This window comes from Ictalurus furcatus, chromosome 9, assembly GCF_023375685.1.
Source record: "Ictalurus furcatus strain D&B chromosome 9, Billie_1.0, whole genome shotgun sequence".
NCBI classification, from domain to species: Eukaryota; Metazoa; Chordata; class Actinopteri; order Siluriformes; family Ictaluridae; genus Ictalurus; species Ictalurus furcatus.
The window spans coordinates 9,074,471-9,093,984 of record NC_071263.1 but is presented as its reverse complement, the minus strand read 5'-3'; the positions used below and the strand labels follow the sequence as shown (position 1 = coordinate 9,093,984).

General features: G+C 37.6%; 1 protein-coding gene across 2 annotated transcripts in view; it reads left to right on the top strand.

Annotated features, from left to right (window-relative positions):
- Positions 1 to 19,514, top strand: part of dnajc17 (DnaJ (Hsp40) homolog, subfamily C, member 17) — a 58,800-nt gene that overhangs the window by 1,019 nt on the left and 38,267 nt on the right. For both annotated transcript variants that reach the window (XM_053632718.1, XM_053632717.1), the window contains exon 2: positions 11,803 to 11,872. In XM_053632718.1, the coding sequence (XP_053488693.1) occupies positions 11,803 to 11,872 (70 nt within the window). The remainder of the gene's footprint in view (positions 1 to 11,802; positions 11,873 to 19,514) is intronic.

Genomic DNA, 19,514 nt, shown 5'->3' with positions numbered 1-19,514 from the left:
ACATCATGTGGACGGCCGGGTGCGTGTGTGTCGCTTACCTGGGGGAAGAGATGGCACCAGGATGCACTATCGGAAGAAGACAAACCGGCAGAGGCAGTGTGATGCTCTGGGCAACGTTCTGCTGGGAAACCTTGGGTCCTGGCATTCATGTAGATGTTATTTTGACACGTACAACATATCTAAAGATTGTAGCAGACCAAGTACACTCCTTCATGGCACTGGTATTCCTTAAGGGCAGTGGCCTCTTTCAGCAGGCTAATGCGCACTACCACACTGCAAAAATTGTTCAGGAATGGTTTGAGGAACAGGACAAAGAGTTCAAGGTGTTGACTTGACCTCCAAATTCCCCAGATCTCAATCTGATCGAGCATCTGAGAGATGTGCTGGACAAACAAGTCTGATCTATGGAAGCTTCACCTTGCAGCTTACATGACTTAAAGGATCTACTGCTAATGTCTTGGTGCCAGATACCACAGCACACCTTCAGAGGTCTTGTGGAGTCCATGAGCGGATTTGGTGGCACAAAGGGGACCTAAACAATATTAGGCAGGTGGTTTTAATGTTATGGTTGATCGGTGTATCTTTGACCTAGTATTTCTTTACAAATAGGTTATAATTTATTTGTTGGGACAGTACTCTTTGGTGTCTGAGAGTGCAGTGGCTCTTAAAGTTTTGGCAGCTAGGGACTCCTTTATGTTTGATATAAACAAACAAAGTAACAAACCCTAAGGCCAAACCAGAGGATAAATAAATTTGTATGATCCAGCTATTCACAAATTAGACACATTTTCTTTTTATATAATTCTTCTTTTTTTTATTTATTTAGATGATATTAGATCAGAGCTTCTGCTTTCATTTCCTGATATTTACATCTAAATATGTTAAACAACTTACTGTAGAACATGGCACCTGTGGTTTGAGCCCACCTATTTTTCCCACCCAAGTGATCAAAAATATTGGAACACGTAACTGACGGGTGTTTCTTTTTGATACAAAGTGTATCACCAGTGTTGGGTTGTGTGCATATTCATTGGATCTCACACAACCCAACACTGTTAGTACATTTTGTATCAAGAAGAAACACCGGTCAGTTATGTGTTCCAATATTTTTGATCATTTGGGTGGGAAAAATGGGTGGGCTCAAACGACAGGTGCCATGTTGTAAGATGTTTACCATATCTATCTAGATGTAAATATCAGGAAGCAAAAGCTGAACCTCTTATCTAACTCGCATTCATCTTTCGATCTTATCGCTGATTAGTTCAATTTTCAGTTCTGTTTGCTAAACTTCCATATTTTCATTAGGCCATTTAACCATTTTAAAACTTTTTCCGCAGATGTTTGACAGCTGGTATCAGATCACAAACTGAACTGATTAGGCTTATGTCCATTTCACTGTGACAGGTAACCATCCAACTGTTTCAATGAAGTGTGACATTCACTGTTTGAGGAAATCACGTCGCTAGTGAGGTTTTACCGGTTTATCTTTAGGCAGACTGACTGCTTTTCAGACTGTGTTTGTTAAATTGGCTCCTTACCCATCATAATCTTTGCAGAAAGGTAGGCAGGACCTAAAACCTTTCCACATTTCACACCATTTAAAGTGTCAAAGTATATTATTAACTTAATTGTGTCATCCGTCAGTTCTTATCCTGCAAATTCTGTTAAAAAAAAAAAAGTATTTATTTATTTATATATTTTTCACAGACATGATGTATGTATTTAGCAGTCTCTCCAGGATTTTTCGATCGCAGAAATGAACACACAATCAAGCACACTCTGCAACATTCGGGGAGCTTGCAATTTTTCAGAATTACCGCAGATGTTTCTCAGATTTGGGCCAAGACGTGTCATGTGACATCATCACAATGCGCATTTAGCCAAAAGCCCTCTACGATTCACGTGCGTCGAACATGAGTACAGCTAAAAGGTCTCATTAACCAACAAACATCACTGGGAAAGACTGTGCAAAACAATTTCGTGCAATCGCGGTTTCGTTAACTCAAGGAGTTTTCTGTGTAAAAAAACCCAAAAACATAAAAACTCCCAGTTGCATCTCAAATTTTGAGAGTATCCACAGCAAAATCAAGCATTTTTGGCCACAACAAAAAACTCGGCGAAATCCTGTATGGACTGATTTAGGTTATTGGGCCTACACATACATAGCAATTAGACCTGTGCATGTCTTAGGTTATTAGTTTATATGAAGAAGACATGCTTACTAATAAAGGAGATGGTTCTGAAATACCTGTTTGGCTGTATTACCTGTATGTAAGCTTTTAATTCAATTTAGAGCCTTGTTAAAAATCTTAAATAGGGATGTACCAATCACACGTTTCACTTTTTCACTTGATACTGATCCAATTAGTAACTGAAATAGCCAAGAGCTTGGTGGATGAAACATTAGAGGTGGGATGTAGGTGGGCTTTAAGAGTGTTCTATGTTCAAAGCAAGAACTGTGTCGACAGTCAAGATCAGCCGTGTTCCCTGCCTAAAATACACAGGCGGTCAGATCGGTGCTTGTTTAGTGCTATGTCCACAGGTGGCGCTCTTGTACCAGTATAACTCTGACTATGGAAAGTCCACATTTGCACTGCTCTCAAATGTTTCTTGGCTACAGTACCCCTTTCAATGACCTTTTAAGCCAAGAAGCACTTTACTTTACTATAAATATATCTGACGCTATAAAAAGAGCATTATTTGTAGTAAGTAACCATATATTGTAGATCATAATATGCGTCGATCCATTTTCTGTACCGCTTATCTTACACAGGGCTGTGGGGAAACGTGGAGTCTGTCTTAGTGATCTTGGGGCACAAGGCAGGGGACACCCTGGACGGGGGTGCCTACCCATCACAGGGCACAATCAGGGAGGGACTGGGGGAGGAAACCGGAGTACCCAGAGGAAAATGAGAACATGCACATACCAGACGTAGGTGGGCTTCGAACCCCTAACCCCGGAGATGCGAGGCAAGCGTGCTAACCACTAATACCCCCCAGATCACACTCTGTAGATATATAATAGATAGTGAGACAGTTTGATGTAAATCCCATTTCATGTATTTCCATTTTGAAAACCGTGTAAGTGGTCCTGTATTGCTGCTTTGTCCATTTTGCTTTGTCACACCACACAACTTTAATGATTAGTTTCAACCCTATGGCAACAAAATACAGCTGGTTTCTGCTGCTCAGAAATTCGTCACTAATTACTTGTTAAATCCATTTGTAATCATATTGTCATATAGAAGGGACAGTTTTCATCTTCTGTTAAATCCTCTTTGTAGTAGCTCCATTTGAGAAACGCCGATGTAGCCCATCCAATGCCAAGATCACCTGTGCTGTATCATCATTTATACCATGGTCTGTCTGAATACATGATTCTGATTGACTGGAAGGTGAGCGTTCAAACCGTTGAATGCACGGGTAGTTCCAGTCAGTTTAATCACCGTTCTAAATGAATGCGCTGCCTATAAACAACTGTAACCATAGTAACATACAGTTACAGTAGCATACAGTAGTTAAACTAGCAGCTTCGTTATTAGTAGAGACGCGGCACAGACGCAGGTAATTCACACAAACCCACAATCTCTCTCTCTCTCTCTCTCTCTCACTCTCTCTCTCTCTCTAAAAACTATTTATCCTAATTCATTCAAATAAATATAATCTTATCGCACTACGTTATCTCTTTCTGTGATTTAGAGCGGGCAGAATTCTAGATCTAACGACCCGATATATAAAATAACTAGAGAAAATGAACCATTATTATTTTTATCTGTTCAGTCGAATTTTACACTGCAAACATCAATAACAGCTTTAACGTGTCAATTGCTGGCATTTGACAATGGGATAAGTGGGATAATCCACGAATAGGTGTGCATTACACGTTTTTAATGTCAGGTGGTTGTTTGCCTCCACGTTATGCATTAAAATAATGTAATGCACACAGATTATCCCTTACATAGCTCGATATGGTAATGATAGACTGTTTGTTTTTTCAGAGTGCCCTATCCGACACTGATCATTTGTTATGTAATGGTCTGTACAATGGATAAAAATAACGATGCATGCAAACAATACACAAAATTCAAATTTGCTACAGTGATGTCTCTATATGATGAATTTTCGATACATCAAAAATAAGCCTTGCTTGAATATATGCCTTGGGTTTCTATTTTCAGTTGATTAAAACATTCTATATTATAAAAGTGCAATAATTTAAGACTTAATTATGAGAGTATTTGATTCATTTGGACTCTTATCAGCATATAACAAAACAAAAACTGGGCATTAGAATGGAATTTACTAGATGCACTTTTTGATCCCAGATGGGAAATTTGGGAAAAATATAGTCGAACACCAGATGGTCACCTGAGCTCAGGATGGCTTGAACCCACAACCGTAGGTCTGTAAGGCCGTAACTCTTCGACTGTATCAACTTGTTTCTGTTAAGGAGCTCCCTGATGTATATCGTATGTATGCCTAATAATGCATTTTGACATGAGGGGGAAAAATTTTGACGTGATCTCGCAAAAATAACTTTTGCTATTTTGAGATCACAAGAAAACAACAAAAAAAGAAATAACGCATGACCTTTCTGGACTTCTGGACCTTTACCCTATTATGATTTATCATGAATGGAGTGGTCTCTTCCAGGATGTCTGTGTCCGTATCCAGAGGACACAAGAGCTCACTGAATGGTTTGATGTGTATGAAAATTATGTAAATCCTATATTATGACCACAGTCACCAGATCTCAACCCAATTGAGCACCTATGGACATTTTCTTACAGCGCTTTCTACCACCTTCACCAAAACACTAATATCTTGTGGCATCTATGCCAAAGTGCAGTGAAGCTCCTCTTGTGGTGTGCAGTAGCCCAACACCTTGCTAAGACATAGGCCTGTCATGATAATTACGTTATGGACTTATCGTACGATATGTGTGTGTGTGTGTGTATGTATGTATGTATGTATGTATATACGTGTGTATATGTGTATATATATATATATATATATATATATATATATATATATATATATATATATATATATATATATATATATATATACATATATATATATATATATATATATATATATATATACATATATATATATATATATATATATACATACATATATATATATATATATATATGAGACCTCATTATTGCCCATTGTGTTTACATGTGTCTTTGTTTACATAAGAATGAATATTGCCAACATTTTAGCCATTCACGCTGTTTGTCATCTCCTCTGCTCCAGGGCTGTCAAATTAAAATTCAATCTTTGAATATTCATTGAATTTAAGATAAAAAATACACATTAAAATACAAAACTGTGCAATCAAATTTAAGATGCGTAGCAAGCACTAGCACCGATTTTCATTAGAACATACTGTTGAAAAAAATGACACGCAAGATATTAACAAAGCACTAACAATGTTTTTGAAGAAGAAAAATCTAGAAAGAATAGTTCTAGTGTTTCACATAATCCAGTCATGGTCAATAATGTCGTTGAGTGACCCACTGTAAGCTGCGTGAGCTGAAGCTGGACAGTGAATGAATGGCGGTAAACTGAAGCGCTTTACTAGCAGGTTTATTAACTCACCCAAACGCATCCTATACACATATGAGATTAATCAGACATAAACGTCATATTACAACTTCTGCGCAAAATTACGCAAATGCACAAGCGAACTTGAACTGTGAATACGCTCTTTCAGTAACAGCTCACTAAAACATGGACAATGAATAACTAAAGCATAAAGAATTCACAGTATTGTATTACAGCAGTCTAATCATTGTGATATATTATTTCAGGAGATTTCTCATGTTTTTGTTGATACATGTTTAAGTTAATATATATATATATATATATATATATATATATATATATATATATATATATAAAATGTGTGTATGTTTGGTTTAATTTTCGAGATTTCTCATCAATCAAAATGCCACTGACTAATATTCACTGCCACTATCGTCAGAGTAAAATTGTCTGGAATTATGTAATAAACATGACTGGATGAAATATTGACTAAATTTAAAGTATATTTTTGTCAGAAGACTATATATATATATATATATATATATATATATATATATATATATATAAAGTACGAATATTCTTAAGAATTAAAAGTTGGTTGCTCTTTGAAAAGGTGTACTTTGTATTATTATGCTATTATATTATCTGTACATCAGTGGCATGAAATGGTCTTAAAATGACAATAATATCCATCCATCCATCCATTTTCTGTACCATTTATCCTATACTGGGAACCTGGAGCCTATACCAGAGAGCATGGGGCACAAGCCGGGGTACAACAGGGTGCCAATCCATTGCAGGGCACAATCGTACACACATTCACACACCCATTCATACACTACGGACATTTTGGAAATGCCAATCAGCCTACCATGCATGTCTTTGGACTCGGGGGGTACTTGGGTACCTGGAGGAAACCCCCAAAGCACAGTGAGAACATGCAAACTCCTCGCACACACACAGGGCCGAGGTAGGAATCGAACCCTCAACCCTTAAGGTGTGAGGCAAACATCCAACAAAAGTAGTTATTGTGACAGGCCTACTAAGACACTTCATGTTGATATTTCGATCTAGGTTTTTCCTTTACGTTCATCCATTTGTACAATATAACAAATATAAACAGTTCATCTCTCTCGTTTTTTCATTTTATCAAACAAAAAAGCATGTTATATTTCGTACAAAACACTGAGTAAATGTTAAACAAACATGTTTTAACAATTAAGCCTATGCATTATAACCAACAACATATTTATTTCAGAAATTTAGTTTTGAGGCTACCTTAAATGTATTTGCTAAACAATTCCCTGTGAGTTAGAATGTTATAGAATGCTAATGTATTAAAATAAGTGGGTTGCAACCAGCACTTGTCAGAGCTGTGCTGTTCTGGAAAATTCATCCAAACCATCTGACCAATCAGAATCAAGAACAGTGCCATGGTATAAGCGCACTTGGTCTGTATTGCACAGGAGTTTTTTTGTGATTGTTGCAGCCAAAAATGCTTGATTTCGCTGTGGCTTTTTTCAGAATTTGCGATGCAATTTGCAGTGTATTTTTTTTGTGCTTTTTTTGCGGAAAACTACTTAAATTAGTGAAATTGCAACAGTCTTTAACAGTGAAGTTTGTTGGTAATGAGACCTTTTAACTGTACTCATGTTTGACGAATATGAATTGAAGAGGACTTTGGCTGAATGTGGGTTGTAATGACGTCACATGACGTGTTTTGGCCCAAATCTTTTAATTTTGAAAAATTGCACTTTCTCCCTGAATGTTACAGAGTTTTGCTTGATTTTCTGCAATCGCAAAATTGTGAAATCGTGGAGGGACTGGTTCACATTGAATAATGAACAGTACTTTTTATGGATATTTTTAAATACCGTTATGCTATATTTAGATTTAGATAATACTGAGGAATATGGTGCAAGTTGAGTTGCTTCTCAGGTATTATTACTAACTAGCATTGGTTAGCATGTCAGCTTGTTCATCAGTGCAAGAACTAACACATCTTACAGATTAGTATGGATATGTTACTGAATTAATCAGTTTACAAATTGTGAATCACGAGTTTTTCTGGAATTTTGATCTCTATACAAGAAGAATGATCTTGTATATGTGTAACTTCCATCTTGGCAACATGCTCGAAGACATTTGCACGCATTGCATCTTCTTTTCACTCGAGCAGTGTGCCTATCCCTTAACAAATGCTCAGAAAGCTCAGCTACGGAGGCTTGATCTGACAGGAAATCAAATTAGCCCTTCCATCTTATGGGTTTTAATTTGAACCCAGGGTAAACATTTATCAGCTGTTCTCTTTCTGAACCTTATCTAAAAAGTGAGAGAGCTTAAACTCAGATATGGATCATACCAAAGCTGTGATTTTTCCCTTGGCTAATTTTTTCCCCCAGGAGAGCACAACAACATGGTGGATTAGAGACTAGGTAAAGAGTGTAGGCATAAAAGAAAGGGAAGTGTGTCTCGATGTGCCTGTGCTGGAAGCGTCTAAATTGCCAGGTCAAGGCCAGCAAACGGTAATGATGTTTAGGTTCAGAAAGCCAACCAACTGAACCATGATTTGTTGGATTATTAGGATAAAGGCACGTGTGTGGTTGTGCTTGCCAGACTCAGGAGGGGTCTCAGCTCTCCAACATAGTTGTCTTTCCTTCCAGGAAGTTACACAGAAAGGACAACACATAACATAAAGGCTTTAGGTATGTTCTGATAATCAGTTTATGATCTACATTAATATGCACACATGACCACTTCAAAATACCACTGTTAGGTTAGGATGATGGTCGCAGACTTACAAATCATGCCCCTGGATGAAAATATGTTGAATATGGTACTCATTCAGCATTTAAGGCAAATATCAGTTCAGTAAGGATTCTCAGTATGAGATTGGTGCATCTCTATTATCACTAACTCTAAAATATTTTAATGCAATTCACTTTTTCGACATTCTTCATATACTGTACAGTCCCCTCCGAAAATACTGGAATGCAAGGCCAATGCTTTTGTTTTTGCTATACACTGAAGACATTTGGGTTTTTGAGATCAAAAGATGAATTTGAGACGATAGATCAGAATTTCAGCTTTCGTTCCCTGATATTTAAATCTGTGATGTGTTAAACAACTTATAACATGGCATCCTTCATTTGAACCCACCGATTTTTCAAGGGATCAAGAATATTGTGACCGACAGGTGTGCCCTGTTAGATCGATTGTTCAAACAATTAATAGCTCTGAACATCTCTTGGTTTGAGCCCTGGGTTTTGCCTGTGAAGACTTGTTAAAATGTATAAACCAACATGAAGAGCAGAGAGTGGTCTATGAGTGGTCTACGGGAGAAAAGCAAGCCTTTTTGAAGCTGAGAAAAGACGGAAAACTGATCAGAGCCTTTGCACAAGCATTGGGCAAAGCATACAAAAATTTAGTCTGTCCTGTACTAACAACCAGACATGGAACAGGTCAGCCAAGGAAAACAACAGCAACCGATGACGGAAACATTACGCGAGCTGTGAAGACAAACCCCAAAAACAACAGACAGTGACATCACCAACAATCTCCACAGGGCATGGGTGATGGTATCGCAATCCACCATTTGAAGAAGACTTTGAGAGCAGAAATATAGAGGCCATATCACTCATCAGCAGTAAGAATCAGAAAGCCAGATTGGAATTCACAAAGATCTACATAGAGCCACAAAATAAACCGTTACCAAAGTGATGGAGAGGCCAAAGTGTGGAGAAAGAAAGACTCTGCTCATGACCCAAAATATACAAGCTCATCTGTGAAATATGGTGGAGGTAGCGTCGTGGCTTGTGCTTGCACGGCTGCTTCTGGAACATGCTCAGAAGAAGAAGCCTATATTTGTCACATATACATTACAGCACAGTGAAGTTCTTTTTTCACATATCCCAGCTTGTTAGGAAGACGGGGTCAGAGCGCAGTGTCAGCCATGACACGGCGCCCCTGTAGTAGATAGGGTTAAGGGCCTTGCTCAACAGTGGTGCCCAACAGTGGCAGTGCTGTGTCAAGAACCACCAAACCTTCTGATCAGTAACCCAGAGCCTGAACCGTTGAGCCATCACTGCCCACTAATGATGTAACTCATAATAGTAGCAGCAGAAGGATTTCAGAAGTCTACAGAAACAGTTTGTCTTCCAATTTACGGAGAAATGCATCCATATTAATTGGGATGAACTTGCAGCAAGACAGTGATCCAAAACACACTGCCAACACAACAAAGGACTTCATCAGGGGAAAAAAGTGGAAGGTTTACAGGTCACCAGACCTTAACCCAACTGATCATGCAATTCACACCTCCTGTAGAGGAGACTGAAGGGAGAAACCCCCCAAAACAAGCAATAACTGAAAGAAGCTTTGAAACAAGCCTGAAAAAGCATCACAAAAGAAACATGCAGCAGTTTAGTGATGACAGTGATGTCACCAGCTTGATGCAGTTATTGCCAGCAAGGGATATGCAACCAAATATTAAGTGTTTTTTTACTTTAAGACTATTTGTAAAATTGGGTGGTCTGCCACCAAAGGTGCCATGTTCTTAGTTTTATAACACATCATAGATTTAAATATGAAGTGGTATTGCAGTTCCAATACTTTCAGAGGGGACTAAGGCAAAAATACAAACCTGGAAGAGAGCATTCATTCATCTGAATGAAAAAGGGTGAAATCACACTGCAGCACTGGGGGCATGTATGTGCATGATCAAAAAATACAAGTGGATGATTGTTGTATAGAAAACACCATTTTGTTTAGCTCATTCTTTACTGTTCAAATCATTATAACACTGAACCCTTTGAATCTCCTCACACATTATCATTACTTCTCCCTTGTTTACGGAGGCTGAGAGATGAATACCACAGCTCCAAACATGCATATCCAACATTATCGCAACCAAAAAACCAAATCGAACAACATTTAGGGAAACAACAATGGAAATGTGATTCGAGAACGTGACAAGCCTGTTACTTTTTTTGTTTGGTTGTCAGATTTGTTTGTTTTTGTCTTTTCTTAGGATAAGGTCATGGTGTTTTTGGATTTCGTTTGATTTCTTAGTGCTGTGCATCTTTCGTCCGTCACGCCTTTCGGTCATAGAACCTTTCTGAACTTTAGCGTCATTCTGAATCCTACTTTCCTCGACTGAGTTTGTTCTTAGTTGGCTTTGCCCTTTTCTCCCTAGCAGCGGTTTAATCAAAAGCACATTGTCATTAGCGTCACAAACAATTGGATAATATGTGCAGTCTAAATTGTTTAAACCTACTGGAGGTGCAGCGTTTGAGACACTATTTAGCATAACAGCTTTTTGACTTTAAAAGCTTGATCGCAGGTTCACATTCATAATGTGTATCCAGAGGTTCTTATCATGTGCATGCGAAGAGGAGTTTTCCACAAGTGCCAATATTCTTAATACTCGGTCTGGTTTGTTTTTAAAATCTTGGCAAAGCCCGCAAGTTATGAATGGCTTATATTTGTGTATATGCGTGTTTCTATCTGGTTGAGGACCAAATGTCCCCGCAAGGATAGAAATATCCGAGTTTTGACCTTGCATGGACATTTGACTGGTCCCCATAAGGAGACAATTGTGCTTAATGCTTACAAAAACTGGGGTAGTCGTAGCACTAATTAGCTGCATTAATAATTATGATAATGCAAGGTCCTCACAAGAACAATTAGATAAACATGCTTGTGTGAGTATAATAATGTGTTTTGTCAAACCCACTTTAACTTGCATCCTTTGAGGTTAATATGAAGTGCATAAAACACTCAGTAGTAACATTCAGCAGGCTGATGCCATTATAAACTTGTGGTGAACCGTTATTACCACCTTTTTTTTCCCCTTTATTTCTAGAATATTTCATATGGTGTTTTCCTGGGACTGTCACCCCTTTCCGTGATTCCTCCCCTTATTCATTTTATTTCTGTGCTGTTCCTGCCAATAACGGCATGAATAACAATAGAGTCTGAAATTTTATCATGATCTTGTTTGCCAAGAAGCATACAGTGGCTTGGACGGGTCCCAAGAAAAGCAGTCCTTTTAGTTTTCTGAAATGTAGTAAGACATGAACATACTATTCAAAGTTGAAGGATGTGGAGTGAAATTTGTGTTTCTTGAAGGAGTGTGTTATGTTTGAATCACACATAGTACAGTGTATTTTTGTAACCACAGTTGTGGCCTGCGAAATTATTCTTTTATTTAATCATCTTTTTTTTTTATATTTTTTTTTTATTTAGGTCAAGAAAGCATACAGACAGAAAGCTTTAACCTGCCATCCAGACAAGAACCCAGATAATCCTAAGGCTGGTGAGTTGGTTTTGCATTTATACATACGCTCACCAGCCACTTTAATAGGAACAGCTAGACACCTGCTTTCATGCAATTATCCAGTCATTCAACCATGTGGCAGCCGTGCAGTGCCAAAAATCCTGCAAACACAGCTTAAGAGCTTCTGCCAATGTTCACATAAAAACAAACAAACAAAAAAAAAATGAATATGAAACTGATTCAGCGTTTTAGTCATTTTGACCATGTCGTGGTTGGTGGTGCTAAATGGCCTGGTTTGAATATTTCAAAAAGTGCTGATCTAATGGGATTTGCACGCTCCACAGTCATTAGAGTTTACACAGAATAGTGTGGAAAAACAACAAGAACCTTGTTGATGAAAGAAGTCAGAGGAGAATTGGCATGCTGTTTCGAGTATAAGCACTGAAATAAGCACTCTACAGCTGTGGTAAACAGAAAAGCATCTCAGAACACACAACACATCGAACCTTGAGGTAGATGGTCTGCCAGAACAGGAATCTGAGGCTAAAGTGGACACAGGATCAGCGAGACTAATGGAAATAGTCCAGGCGATGTGTTGTATAGTGTAAAATAAGCTTTCTGGACATGACCGTATTTGTCCCATCCTGATTTCTTCTGTTTTTGTGTATATCTCATACTAAATAGTTTTAGCTCTTCAATGAAATACAACATAAACAAAGGCAACCTGAATGAACACATAATGCAGTTTTTATTATTAAAAAAGTTATCCAAGACCTATCACCCATGTGAAAATCTAATTGCCCTCTTAAACTTAAACTGGTTGTGCCAGCTTTAGCAGCAATAACTGCAACCAAACACTCCTGATAACTGGAGATCAGTCTTTCACTTACTACTAGGACTTACTCTTATGCTTTGGATCATTGTCTTGCTGCATAATCCAGTTGCACTTGAGTTTCAACTTATGGACTGAGGACCAGACATTCTCCTTTAGGATTTTCTGGTAGAGAGGAGAATTCACGTTTCCCTCAATTCATGCAAGTTGCCCAGACCCTGAAGCAGCAAAGTATCCCCACACCATCACACTGCCATCACCATGCTTGACCGTAGGTATGATGATCTTTTTGTAGAATTCTGTGTTTGGTTTACGTCACGTGTAACGGGACCACTTTCTTCCAAACAGTTCCAGTTTCTACTCTTCAGTCCACAGAAAATTCTCCCAAAAGGTTTGAGGATCATCAAGGTGTGTTTTGGCAAAATTCAGACGAGCCTTAATGTTCTTCTGGGTTAACAGTGGTTTTCACCTCACCACTCTTCCATGGATGCCATTTTTGCCCAGTGTCTTTCTGATAGTGGAGTCATGAACAGTGACCTTTACTGATGCAAGAGAGGCCTGTAGGTCCTTTGATGTTGTCCTTGGATCTTTAGTGACTTGCAGGATGAGTCGTTGCTGTGCTCTTGGAGGAATTTTGGAAGGTCATCTACTTCTGGGAAGGTTCACTACTGTGCCGAGTTTTTCCATTTGGAGATGATGGCTCTCACTGTGGTCCTTTGGAGCCCCAGAGTGTTTGAAATAGCTCTCTAACCCTTCCCAGACTGATGTATTTCAATCACCTTCTTCCTCATAATTTCTGGAATTTCTTTCAATTTTGGCATAGTGTGTTACTGCGGAAGACAAAAACAGAAGAAATCAGTATGGGGCAAATACTTTTTCACAGCACTGTAGGTGAAAAAGTGTGTCAACTATAGGAAATATTACAGTGTATTTCTCAAAAAAGAAATAAATCTCTCGAGACTGTTGTGCGTGAAAATCTCATCAGTCCGGCACCAACATCCATGCTGCGATCAAAGTCACAGAGATTTACACACTTGACACCCCCTTCTGATGTTTGATGAGAACATTAACTGAAGCTCTTGACTTGTATCTGCATGATTTTATGCATTGTGTTGCTGCGACATGATTGGCTGATTTGGATAATTGCATGAATGACCAGGGATTCCTATTAAAGTGGCCAGTGAGTGTATATATTTTTAAACATTTCCGCATTTGGCAGATTCTTTTACCCAAAGTCATATGAGGAAGAATCCAATTGTTGTACAAAACCATGCACTTTAAGGGTTAATGAGGTTGCTCTGTGGCCCAACAGTGGCTCTCTGCTGCTTGTGGGATCAGAATCACTACATAGTTTATATACATTTTAAACAGAAATGCCTTTGTAGCAGGAAGTTTAGATTTAACAGGAAGCTTACGTTTCTGTTGTACACTGTTTATAGAAACACTCAGCTGTACCATTTTAATTTTGTGCTTTTCTTGCCAGCAACAGCATGACTAACACCAGCTTAATATCTTATCATGATCTCATTTAGCATGATGCGTTTGCTATGTTCATGGGAGAAATGCTTTGGATACATTCTACAGGCAGAAAGTAGCAGGAACATGCCTAGGCCAGATGTTTCTAGGTCAGTGCACGAATTACAGAGCTTGTTTATCTGCCTTAAGTCTATTGGAACCTGGAACAAGATGTAAACAACAGGCTTAAGGTTTTAATAAGATATTTCACATGAAGGAATGTAGATTATTATTATTATGTATGAGCATAGTTTTAAATGTCATCTTAGTGTGGCAACTACTTGTCAAATTGGTAGACAGGCTGAACAAGTTACAGTGGTGCTTGAAAGTTATTTATTTTTTAAAAATATATTTCTGCATAAATATGACCTAAAACATCATAAGATTTTCTTACAAGTCCTGAAAGTCGATAAAGTGAACCCAGTTAAACAAATGAGACAAAAATATTATACTTGGTCATTTATTTATTGAGGGAAATGATCCAATATTACATATCTGTGAGTGGCAAAAGTATGTGAAAAAAGTTTGCTTTCAGTATCTGGTGTGACCCCGTTGTGCAGAAATAATTGCAAAAGTACCCGGTAACTGTTGATCAGTCCTGCAAACCGACTTGGAGGAATTTTAGCCCGTTCCTCAGTACAGAACAGCTTCAACTCTGGGGTGTTGGTGGGTTTCCTCACATGAACTGCTTGCTTCAGGTCCTTCCACAACATTTCTACTGGATTAAAGTCAGGACTTTGACTTGGCCATTCCAAAACATTAACTTTATTCTTCTTTAACCATTCTTTGGTAGAATGACTTGTCCTAAAAGTAGACAAAGAGAACCCGATTAAACAAATGAGACAAAAATATTATACTTGGTCCTTTATTTATTGATGTTAATGATCCAATATTACATATCTCTGAGTGGCAAAGGTATTATTATAGTAGTATAGTACTATAGTAGGATTAGCAGTTAATTTGAAGGTGATATTAGAGTCAGGTGTTTTTGATCAATGGGATGAGAGGTGTGAGTGAGCACCCTATTTTATTTAAAGATATATCAAAGTCTGATTTTCACAACATGGTTTTTGGAAGTATAGAAAGACGATTATTTCAAACTTGCAATTAGTAAGAAAAATGGCTAGAGCTAGGCGTAATCAAATTTTATTTGGTTTATTGTACTCTTTTATTAGGAAATACTAGCTAAATTGGACAATATTCAATGGATTTCCTTTTTTTCCATGATCAATATCACAGCTACCCTTGGTTACAGATCACTGAGAGCAGAAAGACTTTAGTTCTTCTTTCCCTGTCAATACAAAGTGACTCAAAAAAATCTGAAGTGTCTGTAAGGTCACAGAACCGAATTTGTGTTGTGACTGATGCTATTTTAATTCTAATGCTGCTTATTGTAGCTATTGTTTACTGTGTGCTTATTTATACTTACTTACTTATACTTATACTGTGTGCTTATTTATACTTACTTGTGTCATCTTGCATTTATGCTTGTCTGATACGGTCACATGATAATCACCACTGTAAAAGTGTGTATGGATGGGATAATAATAAAATGTACATAAAATGGAGGAATGATTAAGGGTTGTTCTTAGCTAATGCATCTGATAATCAGTAGATTGTGTGGGGATGGGGTCCTCGAGGATGATGGGAGAACAATCCGTTATGTACCCTTTTTACATTTCCATTTTTTATTTGGGAGACGCTTTTATCCAGCTTGGCAGTACTGAGATTCAAACTCATAAACCAGTAAATCAGAACTACAGGCTAGACAGTCCCTCCATGATTTTGCGATCGCAGAAATGAATGCGTCATGTACGTTCATACAGTCAAACACAATGCGCATTCAGCCAAAGCCCTTTTCGATTCACGTGCGTCGAACATGAGTACAGCTAAAAAGGTCTCATTTACCATCAAACATCACTGCGAAAGCAATCCATGCAAAGCAATTTTGTGCAATTGTAATTTCGCCAATTAAAGTAGTTTTCTGCAACAAAAAAAGCACAAGAAACTCTGCAAGTTGCATCACAAATTTGGGAAAAAAAGCCGCAGCAAAATCAAACATTGTTGGCTGCAACAATCACAAAAAACCTCTGTGAAATCCTGTATGGACCCGCTAGATAGCAATTAAGCTAGTTGGCAACCCAAACTAGAAGCAATGATTGATCACGTACAACAGATGTGTGGCTCTTTTAAAAGCCTTGTGTTTTCAGCATTGTACTATTTTAAAGCATATGGAGCCATTCCAATATATTTAGTTTGAGTTAAATCTGCCTTTAACCCAGGCATCATACTCACAAAGGCCTGTGGCTAATGTGGTTAGTGGTTCAGACAAATCCAGGCAGTTTCTCTCATATCTCCATACCACGGGTCCCTTGGGACAGTCTCGAGAACATAACTCAACAGGCCTGGAATTGTAATTCAGTGTTCGAAAATGTGAATCTGCACCTTGGACAAGGAAGCTGTGCGGCATGGTTTCGATTGAGGCTCGTGTGGTCTCTGGACGCCGCGGCTGAATCCTGATTAAGTCAGCAAACGAGGGGGTAATGGGGGTTCAGAGCCCAACGAGATGGGGCTGGCTTTCCCAGAAACGAAAACCGAGAAGGCTGCAGAGAAGGTGGCCTCAGATGCATGTCATTTACGCTCTCACACGACAAGGGGAAGCCACGAAGGGGATCAGAAAAGGAGGGAGAGACTAGGTTCTCTTGTGGACTGAGTCTCAAAATTGACTTAGACAATATGACATGAAAGTTTGTCATGCAAAATAATTTCAATTAATAATTAAAAAAAAAAAATTATACTATTCTAGTACCATCTTACTAATAGGGTCTGTTAGGTACATCTTGAAGGCTATATTGGTGTGCTTTTACCAAATATAACACATCTATTGCTCTGTATATTTTGTCAGCTACATCTACTGTATTGTATTGTACTGTACTGTCAGTGGAGAGTATTCACCACAGGAACACTTCTGCTGCTGACCGGATATTTGGGTTATAAGGGACTATCCTTAACACAACATTGACACTGACATGGTGGTGGTGTGTGGATAAGTGGACACTAAATGTAAAAATCCCTGTAACACTGCTGCTCTTGATATACTCATGCACACAACACACACACCATTCCTACCATTCCATTTCTATGTCTTTGCTGTGCTAAGAACAATTCACCACGCTAATACTGTAACATCTGCTCCATGTTGGTCCTATGGTGGTCCCTTTCTACTCATTTCTGGTTAGGAACAGTCAGTTATTACATACGCACAACACAGCGAACTGTGTGGTAGATTGAACACTTAGATAAATTGAAAATTGGAGCATATACAAAAATATTTCTGTATGCCTTTTAGATACTGCAAGCAAATTGTTCAGTGTATTTATGATATAGATGATAAATAGCCAAAGCCTATTACTGAAATATACAAAGGAATCACTGCAAACAGGTAGAATGCCGTTTTCACAGTTTTTTAACTTGTGTTCGAGACTGGGTTAGTGTCAGATAGAAGAGAACGATAATGTGTTTTGACAGCTCGTCCAAACAAATTAGCCCTGCCCCTAGATCATGACTATGTCACAGTCTGAACCGTCTAAACTCGGACATGATTAAAATTGGAGACGGGTCATTGATGACTAAGGGCAAATATTAAAATGGAAAAATCAAGCATATATTTGGCAGTTGTTGAATCATTTGGAATGTGGTGTATACAGACTGTTTAGTACTGTGCAAAGGGCACATGCAAGGAAATGCTGTAAAGCAAAGCTGCCTTTTTCTACATAAAGAAATACTATAAAGAGTACTAAACCGTAATAAACTAAAGTTAATATTTGGTGTGACAACCCTTTGCTTTAAAAAAAAAAAAACATTAGTAGTCTCAGGTATAATTTGCACATTTACAATTTTATAAGGAAATTGTCTGGCAAGTATTACTGAGCAACTTTGAGAATCTTCCACAGTTCTTCTGGAGACTTTGACTATTGCACTTGCTTCTTTTTTTTTGGTGCAGCAAAACCAAGCAGCCCTCATTATGTCTTTTTTTTTTATTCATTTATTTATTTTTTGTATGAGGGTAATATGTAATGTAATATGTTGCTTTCTTTACTGACATGCAAATATATTTTTTTCCAGATACATTTAACTTTTGTTGGAAAAGTAATGCTTGGAAAAATACAAAATGTTTTTGTACTGACTCAGTAATGCAGTCATAAAATAAACATCTATAGCAAAATCTGTACTAACCAATTAAATAGAGTGCCTAAGATGTTGGCACAGTACTGTATAGTTGTATTAAAAAAAAATACAGTTATGTGAATGTAGCAGTTTTTCATCAACAGTAATTGGCCATTGTCTTAAAAATGATCATGTAACATGATGGTGATTTACTCTCCAAATATTTCCTTAATCTGCTTATAATTTTGAAAAAGTATGTCAAGTACAGTAACATTTGTAGAAAAACATGCATGCTTGTTTATTGAAATCGATACAACTGATAAAGAAAGCAAGACTAGTATACTGTATTAGTGAATAATATTTCAGCCACATGTTTCGTTTCTCTTTTTAATACTGTTAATGCAATAATTGGTTACGCCACATGATGGGTGGTCACACCAAAATGATGAGTAAAGTCTGAAAACGCAAGTGAAAGTTTTCCAAATTTTAGCGCAATCTTACAAATCTTCTAGATGTTTCTAAGGATCATTGACCAGATAATATTTTGTAACAACTTCGGACAACGTTTGTTAGTGAATTAGGAAAGAGCTATAAATGCAAATGCTTTTACAGTTTTGGTCAGCAATGCAAATGCACTTTTAAATGATGCCAAATATGGCAAAATAAAAATATAAAAGGATTTAGAGCAATTAAGTTTGCACTTGCACTAAAATAAGAAAAAGTAAAATATGTTGCTATAGTTGTTTATTTTATGACTTTTGCATCACTGAATCAGTACAAAAACATTTTAGATTTGTACACATTACTTTTCAACAGAAAATTAAATGCTTGTATGTCAGTAAAGAAAGTACCATAATACATCACTTCTCAGACAAAACACGTAAGGAAGGCTGTCAGGTTTTACCTCCATAAACATAAGCAAGTGTGACACCTGTGGCACATGCTCCAAGCTGATCAGCAAAACTTAACAACTAATTTCCTTTTAAAACGACATAAGTGAGACTATTGAGGCATTTAAAAAAAAAAAAATTCAAAAAAAAAAAGCAAAGGCTTGTCATGCCACGCATTGACTTTGTGTAGTTTATTACAGTTTATTGGTCTGTATGGTATATTTTATGTGGAAATATTTAAGTAGCGGGCCATCTCAACAATGCATCTACATATCAT